Consider the following 26,875-nt stretch of genomic DNA (forward strand, 5'->3'; position numbering starts at 1 on the left):
GCCAGGAAGGGCATTTTAGCCAAATACACTCAAACACAAATACATCGTTAAGTATAATCTAAGTCCTCATTACAGAAGTGATTTAGAGGAGGCGTAGTCACGTACTGTTATTTTCATTCTCCTGATCTTATTTGATTAGATGTAGGCACACTCAAATCTTAACACGCAGGAGCTTGCTATCTAGATATAAACCCAAGGCTCAATTGAGTTTTTCACAGTCGGCTTGGTAGCAGCTGTTCTTATGTAGCTGCAATCAAACCTGCATCTGGAGAAAAGCAGGAAGATTCAAATTAGACTTTCATACTGCTCAGAACATTTGCTCAATGGTTTCATTACAATGCTATCACCTTTCTCATGTTGTAAATGAAAATGTATATGCTTTCGTTTGTACATGGACATGTTTTTCTCTGCATAAGCCAACCTGTTATGGAACAGCCTAGACCGGCTGCAGCCTCATTTTGTGACTCATCACTTTGAAATTGTGACAGTAAAGTCCATCCTTGAACAACACCACCCATGTCATAAGGTATAACATCCTCATCCTGACTGTTTCAGAGAGATGTTGTTTTCAGGCCACTTTCGAATGAGAGCTGGCCTGCTGTCAGGTGTCGGTCTGTTTGTTAAGGGCCGGGGGCCATGTGTCTGTGTGTGGAGGGGGTTGTGGAGTATAGGGCACTGCACTGGGCGAGGCAGTGCGGGAATAATCTAGTGTGTCAGGAGGTGTGAGGTTGAATTGATGGGTGTGAGGAATGTGTCTCACAACCTAAAGAAATGAGGAAAAGGAAAAGTCGTGAGGGGAAGCAGGTCAATATATATATATATATATACATGTTTTAACTATGTTCCAACTGGTTACTAAACTTAAATAAAAGAGCCAGAAAGGTCTGCTTGGAAGAGATTGATTCTGTGTGGAACCAGTCTGTGAAATTACCCCCGTGGGTAAAAAAGGATCATGAAACGTTGAAAATAAAATCACTTTCAGTATGGGTTGTTAAATCTAACTTCTTCAGCAGATCTCTTATATTACCGCACTTCAACTTTTGCACTAATGGGTTTACATGTTGTAATATCAACTACTCTTTTAATAGTTCAAAATAAGAATTTGCATTGCTTGAGAGATAGTAAGTCACATATGACCTTATGGACATGCTTTGAAGTATATATTTCTTCCTCTGTTTGCCTAATTGGTTACTTAGGTGTCTATGAAAGATTAAAGACTCACAATTCTGAACTCAAATTAATGTACAAAACAGAACCATTATCTTACATTATGTAAAAACCATTATGGTACATGTTGCTGAGCAACGCAGACAGATCGACATGGGGAATTGAAATTGAAAATTGCCAGGCTCGACAGTCATACTTAAAGAAAGAGCAAGATGAAAAAAGAAATACATGAGTATGATAATTTGAGTAGGTTGATAAAGTACAGCTTTTGTGCACAGCCAGTGGAGGAGGGTTCAAAGGCAGAAGTTTAGTGACTCATTAATGGATACCTATGGTTTCATCTGTCAAGGCGAGCTTCTGTTTGTGCGATTTATGTGCCAGTGATCTATGAGCACCGATTACAGCCTCCATTAACAGTATCAATTTACCAATAATTTAAACATTAACATAATCATTTCAACACAAGCAGCTATTTAATTAAATGGAAGAAGGATTCCAATTAAAGCTATACCGTTTCAGCTCACAATCAGCCGCACACACACACACACACACACACACACACACACACACACACACACACACACACACACACACACACACACACACACACACACACACACACACACACACACACACACACACACACACAGTCTGATCTTCTACAAGCCCCACATATGCACTGCAGAAGAACCCGATCGATCGGGATCACCGTGTTAGCATTGCAGATGGCCATCATGTGAAAGGTACCATGTGGGAATCAATCAAGGCAGCAGCATTCGAGCCTTGGAGATTCCACCGGGATAAGTCCGATCAAATCTGACGGGCTGGGATTTGGCACTCTAGAGCTTTGCTTGTCACAATATTGATTTAGAAATAATTACAGAGACTGCTTAGTGATTCCCCACATGTTCGCGAGTATCTTGCCTCTGTCTCCATCCTGCATGCCACTGCAGCGAAGCAGCCCTTATTTCACCTCTGATTAGACGTAGCAAACAAAATCTGCAGTAGAGCCGTCTGTTTTGAAATACAGCTGGAGTAGTCGGCCCCTCCTGCAGTGAAGGCTAACAGACACACTAGTAAGTAATCACCATGGAAGCTGGTAGGTTAGCATACAAAATATGACTGACAGCTATAAGCTCTCCAACCGCTGATTGAATCACCATCTTTAAAACATATACGAACAATTGAAATATTTTATCAAGCCAACTAATGACTTATTGCTTGTAATATGCTTTCCTCCGTCCAAAGTCACCTTTCTGTTATACTGCCTGTTGCTAGGATCAAACCTGAGAACTCCCAATTACATCTTGCCTAACTGCTGGGCAACGCTGTAACTCTGTAACGTAGGTCACAAATAATCCCCATCAGCTTTACTATGCACTAGATGGAAGGATGTAGAGGCGAGTGGGCCCATGCTTTAAATCATTTTCAGTTTTATCGTGTCACCTTGCGATGGCTTTCAGTTTATGATGGCGATTGCTTATGAAACTGCACGTGGACTTACAGAGGTAGCACCGTCTGTAAGGGCTGCTCTGTGACATTAAAGTCAGAACAGCAGCATAAATATATATTTCATGACAGGGAAAAAGCAGCATGTGCAAAAAAAGACAAGATAAAAACATGTAAAATGTATTTCTATCACTGTGGTTTGTGTGGTTTTTGGCACATCTGCTCAGCTGAGAGAATATGCTAAAGAGTCCACGCAGCCCATCCGGCTGCATGCTCAGTGGGGCTAAATGGTTGGGAGACATGCTGACTTTAAGTGCTCTAATAGCACTAGATCATATAACCCATCGCTACTGCCCTGCTGTAATAGACTAATTATGGCTCGCTGCAATACAGCAGACAGCAGCTGAGCACATTCTCCCTGTTGCTGCCTCCCAATCCATTTCTCACGCTTTCTGGGGTGTTAGTGCCTAAATTAGAGACGGAGCACGCTGTAATCCCCTTCAGACATACGAACTGGACACGAGGACAGTGAAAGATGCATTTCAGATTTGTGTCTGCCTGTGCTGGTTTAAAACAGAGGGGCCACTCAGAAAACACCTACTACACCTAATGGGACAGAATGTAATGAAAAGAATAATGGAATAATTCATTTTTCACCACCTTCTGACTAAATCTGAAACATTGTCATACAAATACTTATAATTCCATTGAAATCTACAAATGTCCTTTTAAACAATCTTAGAAATGGTGTTTTATTTGACAGTTTTTTACATTTCACGCATTCTAATTTTGTATCAAATTTTCCAGCACTTCTGACACTTGGAAGCACATGGACACAACGAATACAATAATATCCATAAGTAGAGGAATCGATCACTTAACCAATCAGGGTTATTTTATTTGATTACATAAAATGCTTGTGTAGTAATTACACAGATAAGAGTTTCTGCAGCAACTTAAATTTAACACATCTACAACATTTACACGTATGCAGCATCAGAATACAAAAAGTATGAATATGTTATCCAACATGCATTTTATGGACAATCTGACTGAAGGGCTTGGCTTAACCACTTCTAATGATCAGTGTGGAGAGGCCAAGGAATGTGTCTAGAACATCAGAAACATTTCTGATCAGCAGGACTTGGTTCTTTTGACCTCAATATAAGAAACCGGGGAGCTTGAGATGTGATAAGTAAAAGACATCGCAGTCCAAATTTTCCACATGAAATTTACAAGTCTCTTTGAACTCCACACCATGACCAAAGATTAAGCAGGGACTCACAGCTAACCAAGGACAGAGAGAATCAATTTCATGACTTATGCAAATTCTTGTGTGGTGGTTCGATGGTTAAGTCAAAAATGATTCCCAGACTTTCGTTACAGTTCTTTTGGGATTAATTCAATTTTGCCCAATTATTGTAGTTTGCTTGCAAATCAGCTACAAAACTATAACCCTGGGTCTTATTTAACTCAATAACAATGTAGCTTTCATTCACCCTGAACGTTGAAAGATTTTAGGTTCTCCACATAATACCCTTCATCTACACTGAAACTGTCGTTATCCATAATTACACCATATTTACAATAACTACCCTATTAAAACCTCTGTGTGAGACCAATAGTTGTGGTTATTTACCATCTGCCAACTCATCTGGCAAGGCAGCGCAACATCAGCTCTGATCTCATGTTTTCTGGAATTGGCCCCTCGTAGCTCCTCGCCTCACAATGAGTGCTATTCACTGTATCTGAGTAACGAGTTTCAGAATGGAGAATCACCTCTGCTGCCCAAGCGACTCCACTCTGAAAAGTTAATGGCCAAATATGTGCGAACACACAGTAGGTGAACGACCAACCCCAAGAAAGCTAAGGGCTAATTTGCTTTCCTTGGCTCATCTCTATTAACCAAATTCTCTTCCCTCTGTGGTAATAAGGCATGGCAAAGCTGGCAGATGGTTGCTTTACCCACGATGATCTGGAGTATACAGGAATTACTAGCCACTCATTAATCAATGAGTAAATCACAAAAGGCCTTTAAAGTATAGACTCAATGGGTGCAACTGGAGTGAATAATTGAACAAATGCAACAGAGGTGATTCTGGTCTAAATAGTTGGACGACCCAGAAACCAACACCGTGTCCTTGAACTGACCGATCACAGTCAACGCTCAATTATTGGATATGGAAAATCATTTTAACGCGTCATGGCCTTTGTGTGACCCGGAGGAGGATATATTAACCTCCATAATCCACAGGCTCATGATCTGTATAAATAGAAAAGTGATTTACAAATGTAAATGATTGAAATTGGTCTGCAGCCAATGTTTATTTATATTATTGATTACACGCCAAGTTTCATTTTGAATAATTTGATTAATTGTTGCCAAAAAATAATTAATAATAATGTCAGAAAATAGTAGAAAAAAAAAAAAGAAAAGACCATAATGATACTTTTAGAACCTAAGATGGCATTGTCAAATTGTTTGGTTTGAATGACCAACAGCCCAAAGTCCAACATTTGCAATTTAGTGATATAAAACACCAAAAAATCATCACAATTAAAATGTTTAGAGACTTTAGTTAATGCTTGGATTAGACGCTCATTCACTATTTTAACAGCCTCCTCTAGTGTTTTGAGAGTTCTGAAACATAAGTCTGGCCACTCATCCAAGATAATGATAATGGTACAGTCGATGTCATTAGCACTAAATGGATGCAGAATCAATGTGATGGCCTTGTTAGAAAAAAAAAAAATGTCACTGATACAGTATATATCTTCTAATAATAATACAAAAAATAATTATTCCTGTATTTGCAGGTCACTGAGTCCTCTGTGAAACCTAAAAAAGTTATAGCAAGATTAAAGTGGAATGAAAGTTATATGCTTTACATAACAGAAAGAAGCCCAAGTGCCCATTATTCTTTCATACTATGCAAATTAAGTGATTCACCTTCACCAAAGGCAATAGACTGAATTTAAATACAATTCAATATACATTTATTATTCTGCTGCCCTGCAAAAAGAATCAAATAGCTGTTTTGACAGGAAGTCTGATTGGTCCCTTGTTGGTGCAGCTTGATCTGCATCATGTCACTCACTAGAGATGTAAATGATGAAATGTAGAGAGGCTTTCATATGAATTTAGGATTAGGAACCTCTAGTGTTTTTGCAATGAGGAGGGGAAAAGAGAGCAGACAGGAAGCAGACGCAGAGTTGGAGTTCTGCAGGGCGTTTGCACAGCTCTGTTGTCAGATTGTGACTCATTTAATCCCAGCAGGGTTTTCAATTACCAATAATTAAAACCTCCTTTGCTATTCCTTTTTAGGATAAGCAAGAGTTGCCTTAATATTGAGAAGAAGCAACAGCCTGAGTGAAATGTCCAATAATGATGCAGTTTGTAAGGATGAAACAATATTTTAAAAGGAAAAGTATGCCATTTCTAAAATACTCCTCCTCATTTTTGGCAATTACAGTCAAGCTGCTGCTCTTACATGTGCTTGATATTCACTGAAAACTGCTGCATGTTGCCAGGAATGGTTTTAAGTCCTACAGTGTCTGCAAAATTGGAAATATAGCTGGACACCATGCATTGTTCAAAGTGAAGAATTATGATGGCATTATTAAGCCAAGACCATTTAAGGGGCATTCATGCAAAACAGGTGACCCTGGGTCAGTGCTGCTCTCAGCAATCCTGATGAACAGAGACAGGCTAACAGCTACAACTGTAAATGAGTCACTGTAGCAGTGTTACATGAATTACCATCCAGAGGAAGACATACACAAACACACAAGTGCACATGTGAGTAGAAACAGGCACACATTAGCGTTCTTGCTGTAGCCATAAGTGGATACAATTATTGATGAACGTAAGTAAATGGTTTATTTTGGTTTAGTGAGCCAAATGAGATAGAGAAGATCACCTGTGGGATGGAGGTGGACTAATAGTGGACTTTTAATTGCTGATATAATAACAATAGTTTGGAGCAGGAAAAGGTTATAGACGATTAATCAACCGATACCTATCAGGAGCTGATAGTGTTGCGTTATATATTTCAGAGATTACTTTTGTGGGGAGAAATAAACTGAAAACAGGTCAGATTTATAATGTGAATACCACTTGTCGTCTTGTGGGATCGCAAAATTTAAGCTCATATTTCCTAACCCTATCGCCAGAAATAATAATGCGTTATACGTTTTTTCATGGAGTGGAGAATACTTTCTGAAAGATATATCTCAAACGATCCAAATAATGAATATCTAAATATAATTTAAAGTCTGTCGTGCATGTATGGCTGCCCAGTGCCAGCTCAAATCCGATTCATCCTCTTTTTAGCAGACTCTTACAAAGTAGCTCTTACTGAAGACAACTCTCTTCTCTTGTGTATATGTGTGTGACAGACACAGACAAATCAGACAAGCGTGCAATCCTCTCTGGCCTCTCTTGATCTCTGGGAGTGTTTGACACCTCCTCCAGCATGGACACTGTGACTATGCATGCATTTGCATTAATGCACCTGAGTACAAGCTATGGTAAATCAATACTGAGATGTGCAACGCTACACAATGAGAACTGTAGCAGTGATTCTACAAGCGACACTGCACAGGGGTGTTTAGCAAGCAGGGAACGTTACCTCCGCAAGCACTAATACCATTTCCAATTCATCACGGCACAAGCAAGCAAAATTAGACCAGACACTAGAGAGGCATTGCTCCTGTGGAAAATGTTACTGTGACCGATACGAAACAGAGAAAAACCTGTCACAGTGTGATAGGGACACGCCATGCAGTGTCGTCGTGTTCACAGTGACCTGGGACCTGTGAGGCAGAGATTCCTCTCAAACCAATCAGATTACGGTTGTCATTATGTATCAGAAGGTGTGCTAGCCAGAGGGAGATAGAGCTGAACCAAGGCAAAGCAGCTGTTGCCGAGCAAAGCTTAACCCAAAACACAAATGTGACAAACCACAGATTTAAACCCTTTATTGTTGTAGTTTCCGCAAGTCTGTTCATTTTTAGCAAGATTCAGTGTGATTCACAATGACGAGTGAGGCGCATGGATGTTAAATTTGGGAAACAGAAGGCAATCAAGGGAAAACAAATAGAAAACATGTGAGCTTGCTTCTGCTGCCTCGCTTTCTCTCTCTGTCTCTTTATTTTGTGGTGCCACATTCCCAACCGTGAGCGAGCCAGTCGATCTTGAGCTTTATTTGAACAGACAAAAGTGCAGACAGCGTCTGGTTATCAAGGACTTCACTTATCCGTTAAGGAGGAAACACAAAATAATGTACAATTAACACTTGTACATCAATGCGACAAGCATATAGTGTAGACAATAAAAGCACACTGAAGGCCAATATTTGGCAACAGACAAAGACTTCTGATAAAGTGCCATGTGAAAGACACATCTGCAACCTCTTCAAAGACAATTGTTGCCATGGTAAAGGTTCTGCACTTGGATCGTGGTTTTCGGTTCATCCTTTCCTCTTTCTCTCCTGATGGGACACTGTTCAAGCTCAAGAGTATTACATTTCTGCCAACTCTTGAAAAGACTGATTTCCTGTGATTGCTTTGGGGGTTGGTTCTAATGTCTAGTACAGTAAACTGTGGAATTCAGAGCAAAAATATAGCCTTTTTTGGCATTGTAAGCTATTTTGGCATGTTTGGCTAGAGAGCTTAGTGTGTCTGTCATGCAACAATATAATCTAGTTATGGCTGTAATGTTACACGCATGTAAAGGCAGGCAGTGTGGATTAATCACATTGTTTCTATACAATTTGATTGCAGTATTATAGTAATCTAATCCAGCAGTGCTTTTGTTTTGCCAATTTGCCAAAAAGCCAGGAAGATTTTTTTCTATAGGCATCTCTCTCTTCACAGTGGCATTAGTCATTCCCACATCCGCATCCTCATTTACGGAAAATAAAGTCACCAGACAAACTGCTGCCGTCTGCCTCAGCGCTCTGACAAATACGAAACAAACTGAGCATTCATACAAAAAAATGTGCTGGGGTCAGCCAAAGCACCTTCAAACAAACATCACAGTAGGGTGAAACTCTGTACATGAGCTTCCTCAGGTCAGCTAAAAAAAAATGGCCACTCGACACACGGATCTGCCCACTACACTGCAGGGAACAGACACCCGTAGCAAAAGCACATGATAAGCATGCTCCACCGTTTGTTTACAAAACAGTGTCAGACGGGGAGTGGAGGGTGTCAGGATTGTGAATGGGTTCACGAATGAGGTCACAAGTGGATTTAGGCAGCACTATGTAAATGACCTTTCCTATAGGATTTCAATGAGCACTAATCTGCCTGTATGACCTAGTCTCATCTCTCCCCCCCTCTATTAACAAAGAGCCTCTGTCAGCGAGTTTCCCTCTGCTGAGAAACAGAGGAGAGTGAGACAGAGCAGACAGAGCAGACACACACACACACACACACACACACACACACACACACACACACACACACACACACACACACACACACACACACACACACACACACACACACACACACACACACACACACACACACACACAATAGATGAAGCTACTTTGCAAGGAAACTGAGATAAACAAATAAGCCTAGTTTTCTCTGTTCCGTCTTAGCTGTACTGGAATTATAACGAAGAGGAAACTCTTTCAAAGTAAGCAAACAGATGAAATAAACACTAAAACAAAAAAACAAACACTTGTGTAATTGATGTAATGTATGCCTCCACTGCTAAATAACATATCTGGAGATGAGACTAGACTGCATAAATTGACATTTCCAAAGGAATCCAGGCTTTTAAACAATGCTAAGTAATCTTATGAAGCCATTTGATCGGGTTTAAAACAATTGTTAAAATCCGTAGTGTGTGTAGCGCATGGTTTCTGTCATTGTGACCCACATTGCATTTGGCAGCTCAAGCTCACATGTCTATGAATGTTGTTCTTATTTACAGAGGAGATAAAAAAGAGGAGGAGGAGGGGTCATAACAGACTTAAAGCTGGAATCCACCCACGACTTTGAGGCCATCTGAGTGTGATTCAAAGGTTTTGTTCCTGTAACAGCCCTGAGTCTTGCCAGAGTAGGAGACTTGGAGGAGTGTGGATCATTATAGTACATTGAAACATAAAAATAAAGTGGCTTACCTTTATGTGAAAGTGTGTTTCCCATCATAGAATGCACCAAAAAGAAAAACAAGAATAGTCACGATTAGTAAGTTACAAAGCAAACATTCAGAACAAAAGCTGGATCTTGATGCAATTTTTTATAAGAGTGTCTAAAAGATTTAGTCTTGTACTGTTGATTTAGGGTTCCAAAATCTAAAATAGTTTTTGCAGTGTGTGCGTGATTTGAAGTTTGTGCTTTGTGCTTCCACTGGCATGAGCGCCCGACTCACCAACGCATACAAATGATGAATCACACCTTCACAGTTCAGATCTCCCAGCTGCACTGAACAGACAAAGCAAGAGAAGGAAAAACATTCCCCCTCTCTCTGACTAAGCAGCTTATTAACGACAAAAATGGAAATGTGTGGTTAAGGGGACTTGGCATGCTCAATGCCCCCCGAGCGGCTCTCGTCGACAAGCCACACGTCCCCTTTTGCCACCGTCTTTTCCACCTCGGTGGAGACCAGATGAACGCTTCTACTCGACCTCTGACCTTCAGTTGGAAGATACGTGACACGCAGTTAGGAGCGCACTAGCAGCTGAGAGCCTGCGGGCATGCCAGGATTGGCTGAGATGGGATATTCCTAGAGGACATGCCTGGAGTCCAACCCTTCAGGATTGAATGACTATAGGTCCTCATCTCTTGTGAGGCATTCCTCCAAGGGCTTGGTATTCAGAAAGGTGTCCAAGGCTTACACAGCATACTATGCTTCCACACAGCCAATTGCTCCTTCTTTTAATAAATGGTGACCTATTTCTTTAGCTTGGGCTAGCACCCCGGCTTTCAAATCCTGAGATGTGACATGAAAGATGGGAAGCAAATGAAGCAGTTTAGGGGAACTGCAGCACCGGGTTTAAGTCACCTACGGCCTGTCAATAAATGGCATTATGATTACTGCAGCAGGCATGTCAGCGATGCCTGTCATTGGGCTTATTGTCCACCGCATCACAGGAGAGCACAACACCAAAAACTCTCAGCGGTGCTCCAACATGTTGCCTTGGTAACCTATCACAGTAAAAAAGAAAAACACACTTACACGGCTAGGAGAAGAGGAAGGATGCCAGACTTGACATCCCATAATGAGCTGGTTGTGAATGGGGTTTCAGTGGGGGGCTTCACTCGGGGCTGTGGGGACTGTCAACATAAATAACCAGGCTTCACGCTCCCTTTCAGCAAGGGGAGAATACCAAAAGGAGAAGCTGTCACTGGGAACGTCCAAATGTGAAGAGGCTTAACAGCATCAAAATATGTACTTGTTTACAGTCTAGGCTAAGTGTAGGTGCAGTGTTAATGTGTTAGGAAGTAGCAGACATGCAGTGAGGATGCTGGAGGAGTGAAGATTCTGCAATGGCAGATATCAAACAGAGCCTTTAGTATGTGAGCGCACACACACACACACACACACACACACACACACACACACACACACACACACACACACACACACACACACACACACACACACACACACACACACACACACACACACACACACACACACACACACACACACACACACACACACACACAGCTTTAGCTCAGGGCCTCAATGAAAAAAAAAAAAAAAAAAAAGCTATGACACACTTCTGCCCGTGTTTTACGTCCCGGGGCTGATTCCATCTCCTGGGGGGGGGGGCAAAAGTGATGACTCGGTAGGAAGTGTCCTTGGCAAGAGCCAGCATGGCCTTTAATCAGCCATTTGACTCCAGAGGCAAGGGGAGGTTGAGATGCTGAACATGATCAGTTTTTAAATCTGAAGGTGATGCAGAAGAAAGAGGACTCCTGCACAATACAGGCAAGTAAGGTTCATTTATTAAATGTGCTACATATTAGTCACGCAAACTTCACCAAATGCATTTTTTTCCTCCGTTGAAAATACTTTTTTCACCACTTAAGGGGCTTGCAGAGACAAGTATGTCATCTAATTTTGTAATCATCTCCCAATTCAGTGTGTAACACATTCAGTGTGCAAACTCCCGGAGAGAAAACGTTTGATGTGCCACACTCGTCTCATCAGACTCTTTCTGACAATCTCCGAGCCTTGTAGATATTGAGTAGCTTACATAAGATGAATTTAGAGACTCCTGTGGCCTATTGGGATACTAACTGGTACTGAGATGCATGTCTGCTTTCTCGCACAGCAGTGGCAGTGATGTGCATCTAGTGTAAGGGCCTGTTACACAGCAGGCACGGCACGGTGGTGATGAGACAGCCATTACAAAGCAGCTAGGGAAAAAAACATGCCGCTTCCTCTGAGGCGAGGAGGGAACAAGCAGTACAAATATTCATGAAGGCAAAATGTGTCCATTTTGGTGTGAATTATCTTTTATTAAAGATTTTAAAAGATCTGGTTTCAAACAGTAGATGTGGCTGGGTTTTTTCTCAGAACTACCTTCTGGTTGACAGGCAGTTAAGCATTCAACCTTTCTCAAATCTGAAACAGTGGGATGGTTGGGAAAACAGAAGTTTGTAAGTTGCAGAAAACTCATCATTTAAAGTGGTCATTTTTTCTAAACATTATTTATAAAACAAAAAAATTTTATTTAGTTGGTAATGTAAAGCCTTGTATGAAATTAAAACGATTTTAAAATGAAATCTTAAACATGACGTGGAGAAAAACAAGGTGTTAGCAGATACTATAATGTCAGTAATTGAGATTTTACAGCTGTACACTTTGCTGTGAATCACCACACTGGAGAATTATGTGTACATTTCTTCATATTGATTTCAAGTGACTATAAGCATCAGAAAAAGTGCATTCTGTGATTTAAGTGTTGTGCCATCTCTGAGCCTTAGGTTGCTTGGTTTTGGACCAGTGGTTATAAGCAAACTGGCACTGCTTGTGAAGCTACTAAAACGCATGTGCACATTTCCCCCTCTGTCTGAGAGAATCTACAACATCTACAACTGTGCACATGGCTCCGTAGCGTTGTTTCTTAACTGGACTTTATGTCGTATGGCTCTCTAGACAGTCTAAAAGCAACTTATTTATCAGCTTGTTGAAGCAAGAGCAAGCATATGATGCTGGGTTGGGGACTTGGCAGAAGGAACACAAGATCCTCCCTTTACAGCAGCAGATATAGAACTATAGTATTATGAATATAACAAATGTTGCTACGATATTTACTTTTTTATATTGTTTACTTTGAAAACAGTTGCGCCTGCAGTATTTACTACCCCTTAGCTTCCCCAAACACAACTGTGTGGGTGGATGAGCAGCAGCAGCTTCCATGGTTTAACAGAAGACGGAGAAAAGAACAGCACCTTAAAAAAACCAGTCCTGATAGAACTTTGAGTTTGAGCAGTAAGGCACAAATCCTGCGAGCTACCACTTAGAAACAACCACAACTACTATGACTAGAGAGAGTGAGGCAGTATGGGGAAATCATTAATTGCATAAAAAGCATCACTTGAGTGACGGGAATACACGGTCTCATCCGAGTCTCAGCCTCTGAGGACATAATGCCATTTCGTAACAAAAGCCTCCTCAGCCTCTCCTCCAGTGAAGAGCGTTCATCATCAATATACTGATTAGCACGAGGCTTCTCCTGTAATCCTAATCAACAATAAGAGCACTTGAGCTTTGTGCACTCTGTTGTGATTTTGCAGTGTAGTGATCACAGAAATGGTGAGGGGCTTTGATTTTCTAGACAAACATATTTAAGAAACAAGATGGTGCGTCTGTCCTACATTTATCTGCTGAACAGGAGGGACTCCTTTGTTCTACAGAAATATGCAGCTGATGGAGAAAAAAAAAGAGAGCAAGTGATAGTTTGTGTATGTTTTTGTTCAGGCATAGTTGTATTAAAAGGAGGATAAAAAAAAAGAGATGAGCATCACAGTAACAACATATTTACAGACATGTCTTCCTTTCCTAGTCTCTACAGTATCATGTTTATTCACATAACGCCCAATCCAGAACCTCCATTCCAAGCAGTTTGTAAAATATGAATGGCCACTTTACATGACAATTGCTGTAAACCCCGGCTGTGGGATTCCCGCATGACAATGAAGACCGTCTCCACACATAATGGCTGCCCTGAACTTCCACTGCTGCATTATCGTCTACTTCCCAAAGAATCCTGAGTTTGGCTGCCACTAGTGTCAGTTAAGACCTTTTGTCATCTTCAGGGAAGTGTTAGCAAGATAATCTATTTCTCGGTTCAACCATGCTTGTTCCACTTGTGGATCCTGAGGATGAGAGTTGCCAGCTGGTGCATAATTTAGGGCATCTCCTGGAGTTTAAGGAGTTGGGCTTTGACCATGTCTGGGTGATATGGGGGCACCGCTAGCTTTAAAGGGTGGGTAGGGTGCAGTTTAAGAGGCGTAGATGGAGGGGTTGGGAATCAGAGTTGCAGGGGCTGCTGGGAGAAGAAGCATAATCCTGCAGCCCATTGTTCCGGACTGACAGTGTATTCTCATCTGAGGGGGGGGCGGGGACTCTTGGGTCCAGGCCAGGGACATGCTAAGTGACCATAATAAAGACTCATATTACAATACAGTCGTCCTGAGAGGCGCTCAATGCAAAGCGTTCCCATGCTGCTGCCGTTGGAATACACTTCCTCTGTGGTCACACTTATTGCCATATGAAGGTTTGAAAATGAGTAGGATGAAAGCCAAACAATAAAGTATGTTACACCTCCCCTCCTTGAAAAAAAAGATGTTTTTTAATCAAGTGATGAGACAAATTCCTGCAAGGCACTCCATTTCCATGCTACATTTAGTCGCACCATGGGCCAGAACTTCACACAGTCACTATATCATGAAACCTCAGCAATCATCCTTACATGGTTTATGAACTGTTTCATGATCTAATGGTTCTTGCATTAATTATTCAGCTCTTAACTGCTTTGGAGCAGTGATGAGAGGTATTGCCTCACGCTCAAGGCTGCAAACAACCTTGTACATGCAGATGAAAACAGGTTATTATAAATATATTATGAGAGTGTCAGGGTGTGATAGTGGTAGTGCTTCCTTTTAAAAAAGCTTAAAATAAGAGATGATTATTAATTACTCTAAGGCGCATATTTTTACTCTAACTTACTTGTTTTTCAATCCAGTTCCATCTCTACTGGCCTCTCCTTTGTGTCTGTTAGTTTTTCCATCGGTCTAAAGCTGTTTTTTTATCTCCCTCCCTCTGTCGGCTTGACAGGTGTGCCAGTCTGTCTATTTGTATTCCAGTTTGTCTCCCCTGCCTGCAAGTAAGTGAGAATGAGGTGAAACTGGGGGAGGATGTTTGGCGGAGCAGAGACAATTCCCGATGCATGACCCCTCCGCTCAGGCCTGGACGGCGAGCTGTCAGTCGGCCAGTGTATTGTTTGGCTTTAGTGTGTGACATCAGCTCTGTGCTGCGTGGATTCATAGCGAGAGGTGATTTAGCGGATTTACGGCACTTCCTCTGCAACCAAAGGCCGTGACCGGCTGCACGTTAGGGGCAGATTACCAGTCTGCTGTTGCTATGCAGGAAACTTTGGCCTAAGGGGCCACAGGAAATATTCAAAAGGACAAGTGTTGAGCCATATCTCAAAGCTGTCCTGAGAAACCTCCTGTGTTTTAGTTCTCCTTCCTGTTAGTCCATAATTCTTCCACGAATAAAACTAGAATATTCAAATGCTCATAATAAGCTTCTATCATTGTAATATGCCCCCATGTCGAAATAAATATGGATTTAGCCTAATCCTCTTTAAACAAAGCTGAGCATTAGAAATCTGTCACTTGACTGGTGACATAAACTAGTGCCTCCTAGGAAAAGTCACACCAGGCCAGCTGCAATGAAGAGAAACCTTCAGATGGCTGTGTTTACCAGAGAGGCCAAATTTAATTAAGGCAAGCTTTCTGATGACTTTGTTCACACATTGAACTCAGGCCAAGACTCTAGTTGACTGTGTAACATGACTCCTAAAACCAAACTGAGGTTAGAATGATCTATGATCCTTTGACGACGGTGCCAACCCCTTCGTGTAAAAAAAAAAAAAATGCTGTGGGACCAGAGAAGACACCACTCATTTCAGATTTGTCGGAGAGACTTTCCTTTAGAAAGAAGTCTCAAGGGTTATTTAAGTAAACAGGGGTTGGTTTTGTATTGTTTTAAAGATTTGCCGATATGAAAATTGTGGTTTTGCGGTTTCAACGGCAGCAGATGGAGCAGAACTAAGAGTGCACATCTCAGGCGTTAACACAATTGACCTTAGATGGCTACATGAGCATCCCAAAATACAAAACACATCCATAAATGTGCTTTGAGGGATTTGGTTGCAGACGTGGAAACACACTCACAGTGCCTTGTTCGTCTGGTGCATGTCCAATTCTTTACATTTGCTCCTCTTTGGTTATTTGATGACTCAAAACCTGTTTACACAGAGGTGGAAACACCAGAATGCTAAGTTGTTTTACACAAGTTCTCAGTTTGTAATCTCAGTATAATGCATTGTCTCAAGGGTTCACAGGCTGCGTATTTTTGGTAAGCTTAGAATGGGTGAACAGAGTAATGTCTTGCAGAGTTAGCCCAAACAATAACACACTTGACCAGACTTTTCTCTGCAGAAGCCACAGGACTCTGACCCCTACTAAAGCTTTAATGATGCGAGACTCAGTTTCAGATCAAAAAATGCTTTTGGGATGGCCTCAGCAGTCGCAGTGGATTCCCTATTCAACCCTGCATGAAGCGGAGTGAGCGATTAACGTTTAATGAATAGAACAATTAACGCTTAACGTGTAACAGGGGTCAAAAAGCAGCAATTAGCGTGATGAACTCCAGCCCTACATACTGAGCATGTCTAGATTGATCCACTAATGACGGGCTTGACTAGCCGGCTGCAGCACGTTCAGACAGAGCCGTTCCGGTCAGCTTAACCTCCCCTCAGGGAAAACTCTGGAAATGGTGAGAAAATAAAAAACATAATGTGACTGTGCCGAATTTTGTATTCATTTCAGGTTAGATGATACTGAACTGTACTGTCCCCTGTTTTTTTTGACTTAGAGAGCTAAAACTTACCATTTATGACGTCAAGCATACATGATACATGAATGCTATCATCAGTGTACTTTTTCAGTTTAACTAAGCACCTGTCACCAGCACAACACTTCCCTCAATTAGTATTTATAGAGATATATGTCCCATAATGTTCACTTGCAGGGAGATAAATTCACACAAAACCATCGGCTTCCCACACAGATTAACATTTCTGTTGGAATGTGCTGCAACCCGTAAATGTTTTTGTAAATGCTTATGATATCAAACGCCACAAACCACACAAGACAAAAGCATACCTGCAAAAATGCCGCTGCCTTTGTTAAAAAAGAAACATGTGCATCACACAGTCCGTGAGTTTGCGTAGGCGTGTTTGAGGAATGCAGTAACTGCCAGGTAATTAGGGTTCACATTCAGGTATGCAGAGCCGCGGGGAAGCCAGAGTAAGAGAGAGAGAGAGAGAGAGAGAGAGAGAGAGAGAGAGAGAGAGAGAGAGAGAGAGACAGACTGACAGACACTCTGTGGGTTTAGTATGGCTTAATCTCCCGCCGAGCACAGCCACTACAAAAGCACTCAGGTAGGGACATATCGACACTGGTGTGGTCTCCATGATCAAAGCTTTCAGCGCGGCCCTGCCCTCATGCCTTGGAAATGGACCAATTAGGGATAAGGGGGGGGTTTGAGAGTTGGTTGTGCTTCGTTCCGTACACCACCATGCTGGCAGCGGCTTCAGACGAGGTAATTATACACGCTCTCCCCGTCTGTCCCTCTAACACTCATTCTCACTGCTATCATGCCTCACTCATCTCTCTACACCCCTGCATTATACGCCTAAAACACAGTCCAAGATAATATGAGCTGACATGAGCCAAACTGTAGCTACATGTAGGACAATTAAGCTCTGTTGTGGGTGGTGGTGCTTTAACCCTCCAAGAACTGCTCAGCGCTTTAAGAAATCCTCCACCGAGCTGTAGGTAACACCAAGCCGACTAGCAGCCAGCGTACCCTCTACGCCTTCATCGTTAGGATTCATGGAGCTTGTCTGAGCCCCATGAACGGCAAGGAATACTGTCATTGTTAATTTTTAACAGCATCTTCATAGGAAAGAGGATTAATTCCTACAGTTGGGGCAGAATGTGGAAGAAGGGCTTGAGAAAAAAAATGACAAGAATGTGCTTTGTCACGTTTCTAGAAGAGCAGTTATACTCATGGAAAGGAGCTTACAACCATCTAGATGTTTTTCTATCAAGCAGATGACTGGTAGTGTAGTGGTTAGATGATTACTCCATTATCCGATTAGTTAATTCATAGAAAATGACTTACAAACAATCTCGACAATCACTGCATAGTTTAGGCCAGTTATCAAATGGAAGTGCAACATTTGCTGGTTGCAGCTTCTCAAATGTGAGGATGAGGATGAGCTGCTTCACCAAATAGCTTGAGCAATATTCAAACTCTATGAAGCACACATATTGCTGATGGAATGAAAAGAACTATGCAATAATCCCACCCTATATGTCTGCCATGTTAATCATTGTCATTGTGAGATTACAGGAAAAACAATTGGTTTGATTTTTAAATATATCTTTCAGTTTGTCTCCACGGCGACTCGCAACAAAGCCCCTGTAGTGTGTGACCTCCCAGCTTGTAGATGCGTGGGAGTCAGACGTAATTAGCCCTCTTGGACTGCAGGTTACATGCGACTACATGCGGCAGTACAGTAAAACCCAATCCCTGAGATGACTGACAGCACGCATACAGCGCCTTAACAGCATGCAACAATGTATGGTCGCGTTTTTATGAGAAAAATATGTAATGATCCCCTCCAGAGTAATCACTGCCAGTGTAGTAATGAGTGTGTGCCTGACGGAGATGTAGAGAGAGGGAAAACATGTGCGGATGTGTTCATTTGCAAGTGTGTTTGCAATCTGGATCATGACACAGACAGATGCTCGGGCCTGCTCTCTTGTCACTCTCCATCCTTGCGGGGCACTTGATATCTTCATTTTTTTTCTCCATCTCCGCTATTCAAAGCGGACTACAGTGTTATTACTGTGTACATGTACTGTAACTGTTACTATTATGATCATATTCATTAAAGCTACTGCACACGGTTTGGATAAAGCAAGTTGGAGTTTTTTTTGTGTTTTGCAATTGCCAGCACCGAGTGAGAGCTGGTGAAGAATTTATGTACAAATCAAACATGTTTACAGCATCGACCCAGCATCTAGTTTCTCTGTTTACTGTTGCTGACTGGAATCTGCCTTCTGCGCACTGAACCATAAAAAAATTGCTCCGGGGCAAAATAAATGATACAAGCATGACTCTTTTGAACATGTCAAACAATTTAATATAAAGAAATAAAAGTCATTTGGATAATTCCTCTTAATGGGCTTTCTATGAGGCCAAGAAAAAAACATTTTTGCACCTTATTGCAGAGAACACACTCATTATACTGAAAATACAATAATATAAACTGACCACATGTCTTTTCCAATGACTTCCATTAGAAAACAAGTAAAAAATAGAAAAGGCCTATATACTTTAGTATTGACCATGCAGCCTGCAGTCATTGCTGATGGAGAAACTATGAGGTCCTGTTGACAGGCTGCCTTGAAGCGGCTGAAACCTTGGACCAGAATAGCTCTGATAATGTATCTGTCATGAATGTGTGTTATCCAGCCTGTTCCCGGCACCACAGTGGAAAACGAAATGGCTGTACCGCCTGCCTAGCCTGCTTTATTTAAAGATGTTACCATGACTGCATAACTTTAAGTGATACACATATACTGCAGCTCACATATGTCATTTAAATACAATATATCTCCAAAGGCTAGAGGTAGTGACATTTATTGCCACAAGCACAAAATTCAATATTTCCACATGAACTAGATGTCTAAATGTTGAGATTATCATGTGGCAACTCCTGATGACGAACAGAGAGAAAGCTCTGTGAACTTTTGTTGTATTGTAAATTTGAGCTCTGTGAAATGTCATCTTCCTAACCAAGTTCATATGTCCTGGGAACACAAGAGTGGCTTAAAAGCCAGTTGATCATGTGAGTTACAGCACAGTAGGAGTGAGACCCTCTCACCCCTTCCTGCTCAAATGAGAAGGCCAGCTGCAAATACAGCTTTCCCACATTTGCACAGGATCCCAGGAGATGGCTGGTCAAGAGAGAAACTCCCTCACTAAATTACAAAAAGAGGAAAACCATCCAGCGAATATGCCTTTTCAGTGATAGCGCTTGAGGAAATTTGGATGTGACTCCTTTTCCAGTTATTGTTTTTGGACTCACAGGAGCAAAGACGTGCAAATTGTCACATGAATTATTGCACACACTTTTCTACGGACGGAAAAGTGATCAGCTGCACTTGAGATGATAGACTATTAAATGTAAGCTAAACTTGACATTGCTTAGCTGTGACACCCACAGAGAAGCAGAAGAGCGTGTGGAGTGCTTTGTTGACTTTGCTGAGATCTCGTCAATGCTTTGCGTTTTAGTTCGCAGGTCAAAACAATAAGGTCAAGGGTCATTGTGATAGCCATCAGTCCTCACTACGCCCAGCTGCTTTCCAAAGAGCTAAATACTGGTACTTGTAGTTTATGATCAAATAAGAATGTTCAAAAAGGCCCTAAACATGGGTTTTTCCATAAAGAGCCACTAAGTAAGTGTGTATGTGACTTTTTCCATCTGATGGGAATGTGATCTATCCCTTTTTTAGTGCTCCACATAACCCTGCCTTTCTATAATGTCAGCAGCAGCTCACTTTGCTAATTGACTTTCTCCGTCCTCTCAGGACAATAGAGGCTGGTCCTTGACTCCTTTATGACTCCCCCCTTTATGAGTCCTTGGTTGGCTGTGCCTTTAAGAAGCCCTTAATAAAGACTAGCAAACAGAACTTTCGGCAAAGCCCATGGAAAAACTCTGAGGCTGTTGTGAAAAGCTTTCTCCCTCCTTATGGCGGATTGCCAGCACTATAGCATGGGACAGAGATGACGAGGATACTCGCCAAAATAAATAAGCTAAATGAGAAGCTCATGAAAAGTAGAGTGTTCCACTGAAGCAATGAAAAAGCTCTTGGTTTAGCTACATAATATGCTTTTTTTCATCTTACAAAAACATATAGACACATATCGCATGCATTAGTGGAAATAGATTTAAAAAAAATTAGAATAGAGCTGTGTAGACAGCCTGAGGGCCCTCAATAACCACAATGGACCAACACGAGATGACCCTCACCTTAAACAAAAACCTAATTTCCTGCTTGGTAGAAGTGCTGGGACACTAATCAAGATAAAAGGACTGGAACAGGAAGTGAGGTGAGTGTTTGGCATGTAAGGTGGTGAACTTCCTCCTTTTTGCTTTAGAAGGGTAATAAAACACTCAGTTAAAAGCCACCTTTCCTTCTGCTTACCCTTTGACAGACACAACACCTCTGGGTGTCCACTGCATTTGTTACAATCTTCAGGCCGGTCAAACCAGAGTCCTCGCGATTCCCAACCTCCACATTTTATCAGCTGTTCAGTGGGAGTCGGAGAAAGGCCTTGAACATCTAACTGTGATGTAGGACAGTAGCTCTCCTACCCAAGCACCCACTAAGCGTAGTTTAGTCAGCAAAAACAATGTTGCCATCTATTAACAACCCTTCCTCTCTCTGCATGACACCCAGTTTTTTGTTTTTTTTTATCACTCACCCATCAGCACAATGCTGGACAGTTGCCTCAGCAGCCTCTTTCAATGGACGGAAATTGGGAATGTAAAACAGACCAGTAGTGAAAGGACACACGGCTCCATCAGCCTCCACACAAACAATGGAGAATCTTCCAGTGTTTAGCAGCTACTTCCTTCTGAAACACAGCACTAACAATGGGGCGCTATTGTGTCTGCCGTTTCTAGCTACAGTCTCTGGATGAGCGCGCATCTTCAAATAGTCTGGCACTGAGCAGAATTTATATAAAGTAAAAGGGGATTTTATCTGATAAGATAAAACAATTAAAATCTTCAGAGATCACGGGAGAGATAATAGGAAACAGAGGCCGAAATAGAATTGGACAAAAAAAAATAGAGGAACTATTGTGCTTGTTCACTGCACATAACTGACAACTACAAAACCATTCAATTCCTACTATATTGTCCCAAAAGGAAAATTTGTCTAGCAGCTATGTGAAGGACAGAATACAGATTTGAATATAAAACTTGATGAGATGTATAAAACATATGTCTAACAAGGATATGAACATTGTAAAGAGAAGGGTAACTAATGCCAACCCTTGACACTAACAAAATATGAAATAAAAAGCAGGGAGAGATGCAAGATTTGACTCTTTTAAAGTCTCACAAATCTGAAACAAGGTCTTTAAATAGTGGTTGTGGGATTACAAACCAGACTGTTCACATGACAAATACTTAAAAAGGATTATTTTTATGATTTATGAGAAAGCTCCAACAAAAAGGATTAATAAAAACTCTACGTCTGCAGTGCAATCGACAACAGGCAAACGGCAGCACCATCTTTTCTGCTTATATTGTTCCCTGATGAAGGATTTAGAAATGTGCAGCCTGTAGCACAAGTGTTTGTTTACATCATAAGAAATAATGCTCTCTCTCAAGCAAGGGGTCTCTGCGGCCTTGATAAGGATCATGGGTATTTATTACACCCAGCAGAGTCCTTTGAGTGAATGGTTTGATAATAATCTAGCACACACTGGAGAGGTTTTCTGGTTATTTCTGGTGCTTATGTAGCCTATATTTGTTTGCATAATGACAAAAGACAGAGACAAAGCCAGTGACACAAAGATGAACAGACAGCTGTCAGACCATAAACATCCCTGCATATTGAGAGCACAGAGGACAGTTTAAATGTGGATGGAGGTCTTGGTTATACTACACAATGAACGTCTCTTGAGACCGACTTCTGTGTCCTGTAATTGCCCCGAGTCTAGCTCTCTGGTCTCAAAGGCACAGAGAGAGGGGAGATATCTGCAGACCAATCACAGCGCAGCTAGTCAAACCTCCATCAGCTGGTCACAGCTCCATCTCTCACACTCCTCTCACTCCTCTGGGGGAGAAAAAGCACTGGGCTGGAGCCAATTCAAAACTACAGGGTTAGACACACACACACACACAACACACAAACACACACAGAAAGAGAGCCCAAGAGAAAGCGACAGAGAAAGACCTTGACCTGCTCATTCCCCTCCAAAACCTCAATGCCAGAGCTTGGGCTCCAAATAAATACAGCCTACAAAAGGGAGAGATAGTTTAACCCTCTGGAACCAGCACTTTGTTTCAGCCCTGGTTTTGCAGATAATCCCTCACAAATCCTAAATCTCTGTGGGATTCACAGTCAGCCAAACTGGGAGAAATATATAGAAAGAGAGCTTACGAAACATGCAAAAGCTGGTATCAGTTCTAAAAACTAATTTGGAAGCAAGCGAGTACTGGATAGGGTAATTAATATTAATGTTTGGGTCAAACAAAATAAGTGATAATGTAGATGCACACGGTGGATGTAGTTATGAAGTCATATCACCACATGAGCACCATGGATCGAGTTTCAGTTGGAATGGCCGGTGAGAGTGGAAGCCGTTATAAACACCTGCACATGAATATTTGCATATTCACACAGACAGCCCAACTGACACACAGAGGCACAAACAGGATTTTGGAAAGGTTTGATCCCTAAACCTCACAGTTCCTTCCTCAGGCTTGTTCAAATACTGAAAAGAAACGAATCAGCAGGCTCTTGATCAGTTTAATCAAGTGTGCAAGTTATGAAATATAAATAACGCTGACTTAAGACAGGTTTTGTATGATGTGCTGACCGTTAAACCAATTCTAGATGGTTATCATTGAAAGATAGGTATTCAAAAAAGTGCATGTTGCTGTATTAATCTAGCAATAACTACAGAAGCCACTGTCTCTGGATCCTCAATGGCCTGCAGACGCGCCAATCAAAAGCCTCCTTGTATGTAAACAGCAGTCATTCAGTGGAGCCCTCCCAGCTGGTAAGGCATATGATTCAGACACTTCTGAAGAAAGGTCACTAGCAGAACTGTTAAAAACAAGAGACCCTCTCAGTCTTGCTCCAGGACTGAGACAGCCTACCCATCTGGGCGCTCTTCATTTACTGCCCCAGCCATCGACAGCCCATTCTCTCTTCATCACAGCAAAGAGCCAGGGCTTACATGCTCATGGGGCTGGTTGATCCACCCACGCTGAATGCTGAGGTGAGTCACTGGACAGGTGAGGTCAGAGTAGATTAATAATCAGAGTGTAAATCTTTTTTTTTCCCCTGCAGGAAATCACAGGCAGGGTGAAAGCTCCTCAGGATCTCCTCTCCATTCTCTGCTTATTGATCGGCACCGACTTCATTCCCATCATTTACCGTGACAGCAAGCACTCGCACTTCAGCAAAAGTGCAGCAGGGCTGAAAATGGTCAGGCCTCACACTGGTATTTACCTATGGCTCAGCTTCTTACCTCATGTTGATGTTGAACACGAGTGAAATGTGCCTTTTACACAAGATGCGCTCTAATCTGACTGACAGTGGGCTTTCAACCATATGATGGATGATGCTGAGCAGGTCACAGACACAAACACCTCTGGCACATTGCAAAAAAAAAAAAAAAAAAAAAACCACCTCTGCAAATCATTCAATCTGGTTTTAGTCAATAAAACTATATTTTCTCCAACGCAAAATATTTGTGTGGCTTTTGTTTTGAAAAAGTATACACCAATCAGGTATCTCATTTAAACTAATTTCAAAATAAATTCAGTGAGAGAGGCTTTATCCATATTTCTAAAGTAGACATCAAACTAAATGAAGTTGGGACCAATGTTGCTGTGTTCAATCAGCTGTCTGTCATGTTTAACATTGCATAGGTGGTGGTCCCTTTGGTGCCATGTGACCTTCATGACCTGCTCTATCCATGTCCCTCTTACCTTATTAGAGTAGGGCGGCTTGGCGAGGTTGATGCCATCTCTGATGAGCTTATCCCTGATCATGATCTTCAGCTTCAGCTTGGGGTAAATCACCAGCTCCCTCCTGTTGCCCAGCGTCAGGTTCCTCTGCGCGCCCACGTACCCACCGTTGCGTCCGATCCGGTCACTGTTGGGCTCGGTCCAGGACTTGGATCCCCGTAGTTTGGACTCATACTGGTCCACCATGTGACTGGTGTAAATCTCAGCCGCGGGTGGCATCGGCTCCAGGGTGAAATAGAGTCCACTGGCCGTCTCGTTGGCTTCATCCTTTAGCCTCCTCACCGCGTCGTGAACCCGCTGCCTGTGGTGCGGGATGTAGACCCCGATGGCATCCAGGTCGGGGTCTCCGATTTGTTTGCAAACCTCCAGATCGTCGTATCCATTATCCACAAAAGCCTCGACGTACTGGGCAAGCTGGAGGGTCTTCAGCCACTCGTAAACGATGACAGGCCCGGTGCTTGTCATTTTGGCTGTTGCCAGATTTGCTACAACTCTGGAGGGGAAGAGGACACTGAAGTGATGGTTACTTTCCCACCCGGCGTTTCAGACGCATTCTGCGGTTGTTAATGACTGCGCTTGCTCTCTCTCTCTCTCTCTCTCTCTCTCTCTCTCTCTCTCTCTCTCTCTCTCTCTCCAAGTATCAGGAAAGTAATGATGTCAGCATTAAACATGTTTGGGATAATCCATACCAAAGGGTTGTTCCGATGCCTAACCTTATCCTGAGCCGTGGGTGAATTAAAAAAGGTTCAGCTTGTGACTGTAACACCTGTCAGTATTTACAAATGAAGATCACTCCAGTTTCACTTGAAACAGCTTCAAAATCCCAAAAAATGTCATTCCGGTGACAACACGTAAGGCTTCCTTGAACAAAAAAAGAAAGCAGTTGTCTCAAACTATTGTGATTCAAATAGCTGCTCAACCAGATCCCGTCCGTTACGCACGGCAGCTGCTGCGTCTTAAAGGAAATAACTGGTTTTCACGGCTTCCCCTCCTTCCTTAAAGTCTTCGGTATGACAAAACGCGAGCGCTTTGAATGAATAAATCCCAAAAAAAAAAATGATGCCAAACGGGCTTTTTATCAAACTCGTTCTGCGAGTCTGCAAGCGCGACGTTCCGCGTCCTTCCCTTCCAGCCTACGCGTAGTCCGGTTCCTCCAGCCGGCACATCACTACACTGGAGCCGCGGCCAAGAGCCAACATGCTCACTGCTGCTCCTCTGCCGTCCACGCCCCCCAAAAGCTCACCGTACCCATTTAAAAATAGTGATGCGAGTCCTTTTTCTTTTTTTTTCTCTCTCTCTCTCTCTCTCTCTCTCTCTCTCCTTTAACAACTTGTCACGCAGCCTCGGGGAACGCAGTGGGTCTCCAGATTCACACTGACTTGGCTAAAGTTCTACTGTCGCGCAGTAGAAATGGAAAAAAAAACCTTGCTGCTGGTTTGTGTCACGTTATTCTTCCCCTACGATGTGATTTCGTTCTCCACGCCGCTCTCTCTCTCTCTCTCTCTCTCTCTCTCTCTCTCTCTCTCGTTCATACGCACACACACACACACACACACACACACACACACACACACACACACACACACACACGCTCTCATTCAGCACTTCCACGGTTTGGTTTCCCAATACGCATGAGCTCCCTCTATGTGGCAACGTGGGGAACTGAATATATCGCAGCAGTGGAGCTGATGTAATAGAAGAAACTGAGGCAGTAACTCATCCATCCATCCATGCATCCATCCATCTATATTAACAGACATTTGATGCAATTTCTTTTTGACTTTACAACACTGGAGAGCAACAGGAGTCCAACTACCTTCATCAAATTTCAGCAGCATCATTAGTATGAGACAAGTCAAAAGGAAAGAGAGAGAGAGAGACAGAGACAGGAAACTCTGCTTGAATACAACCTGTCCACTCTGTCCAAACGGAAGCCAAGCCAGCCCCGTGCTGATGCATGCTTCATCAAATGTGAGTCGACAGCTTGTTAGGGGTCAGTTTGATACAATCACCGTCTCGGCTCTGGGCTGGAAGTGATTTGCCTCAGCCCATTATGACATGCAACGTGTCTAGAGTGGAGAGGGGGAGTGGGGAAGCATATCAAACAGCCTCATATTGGAGAAGCGACGTAAGAAATGTGC

The 26,875-nt window shown here is 42.3% G+C and overlaps 1 protein-coding gene across 1 annotated transcript; it reads right to left on the reverse strand.

Moving 5' to 3' along the window:
- Positions 1–601: 601 nt before the first annotated feature.
- On the reverse strand, positions 602–25,199 carry LOC129107576 (sterile alpha motif domain-containing protein 5-like). Its single transcript, XM_054619079.1, has 2 exons — positions 24,696–25,199; positions 602–763 (listed from the first exon to the last, which is right to left on the reverse strand). Exons 1-2 carry the CDS (start codon positions 25,197–25,199, stop codon positions 602–604), a joined length of 666 nt encoding a protein of 221 aa, XP_054475054.1.
- Positions 25,200–26,875: the final 1,676 nt, after the last annotated feature.

The sequence above is a fragment of the Anoplopoma fimbria genome, chromosome 18, assembly GCF_027596085.1.
Source record: "Anoplopoma fimbria isolate UVic2021 breed Golden Eagle Sablefish chromosome 18, Afim_UVic_2022, whole genome shotgun sequence".
NCBI lineage: Eukaryota > Metazoa > Chordata > Actinopteri > Perciformes > Anoplopomatidae > Anoplopoma > Anoplopoma fimbria.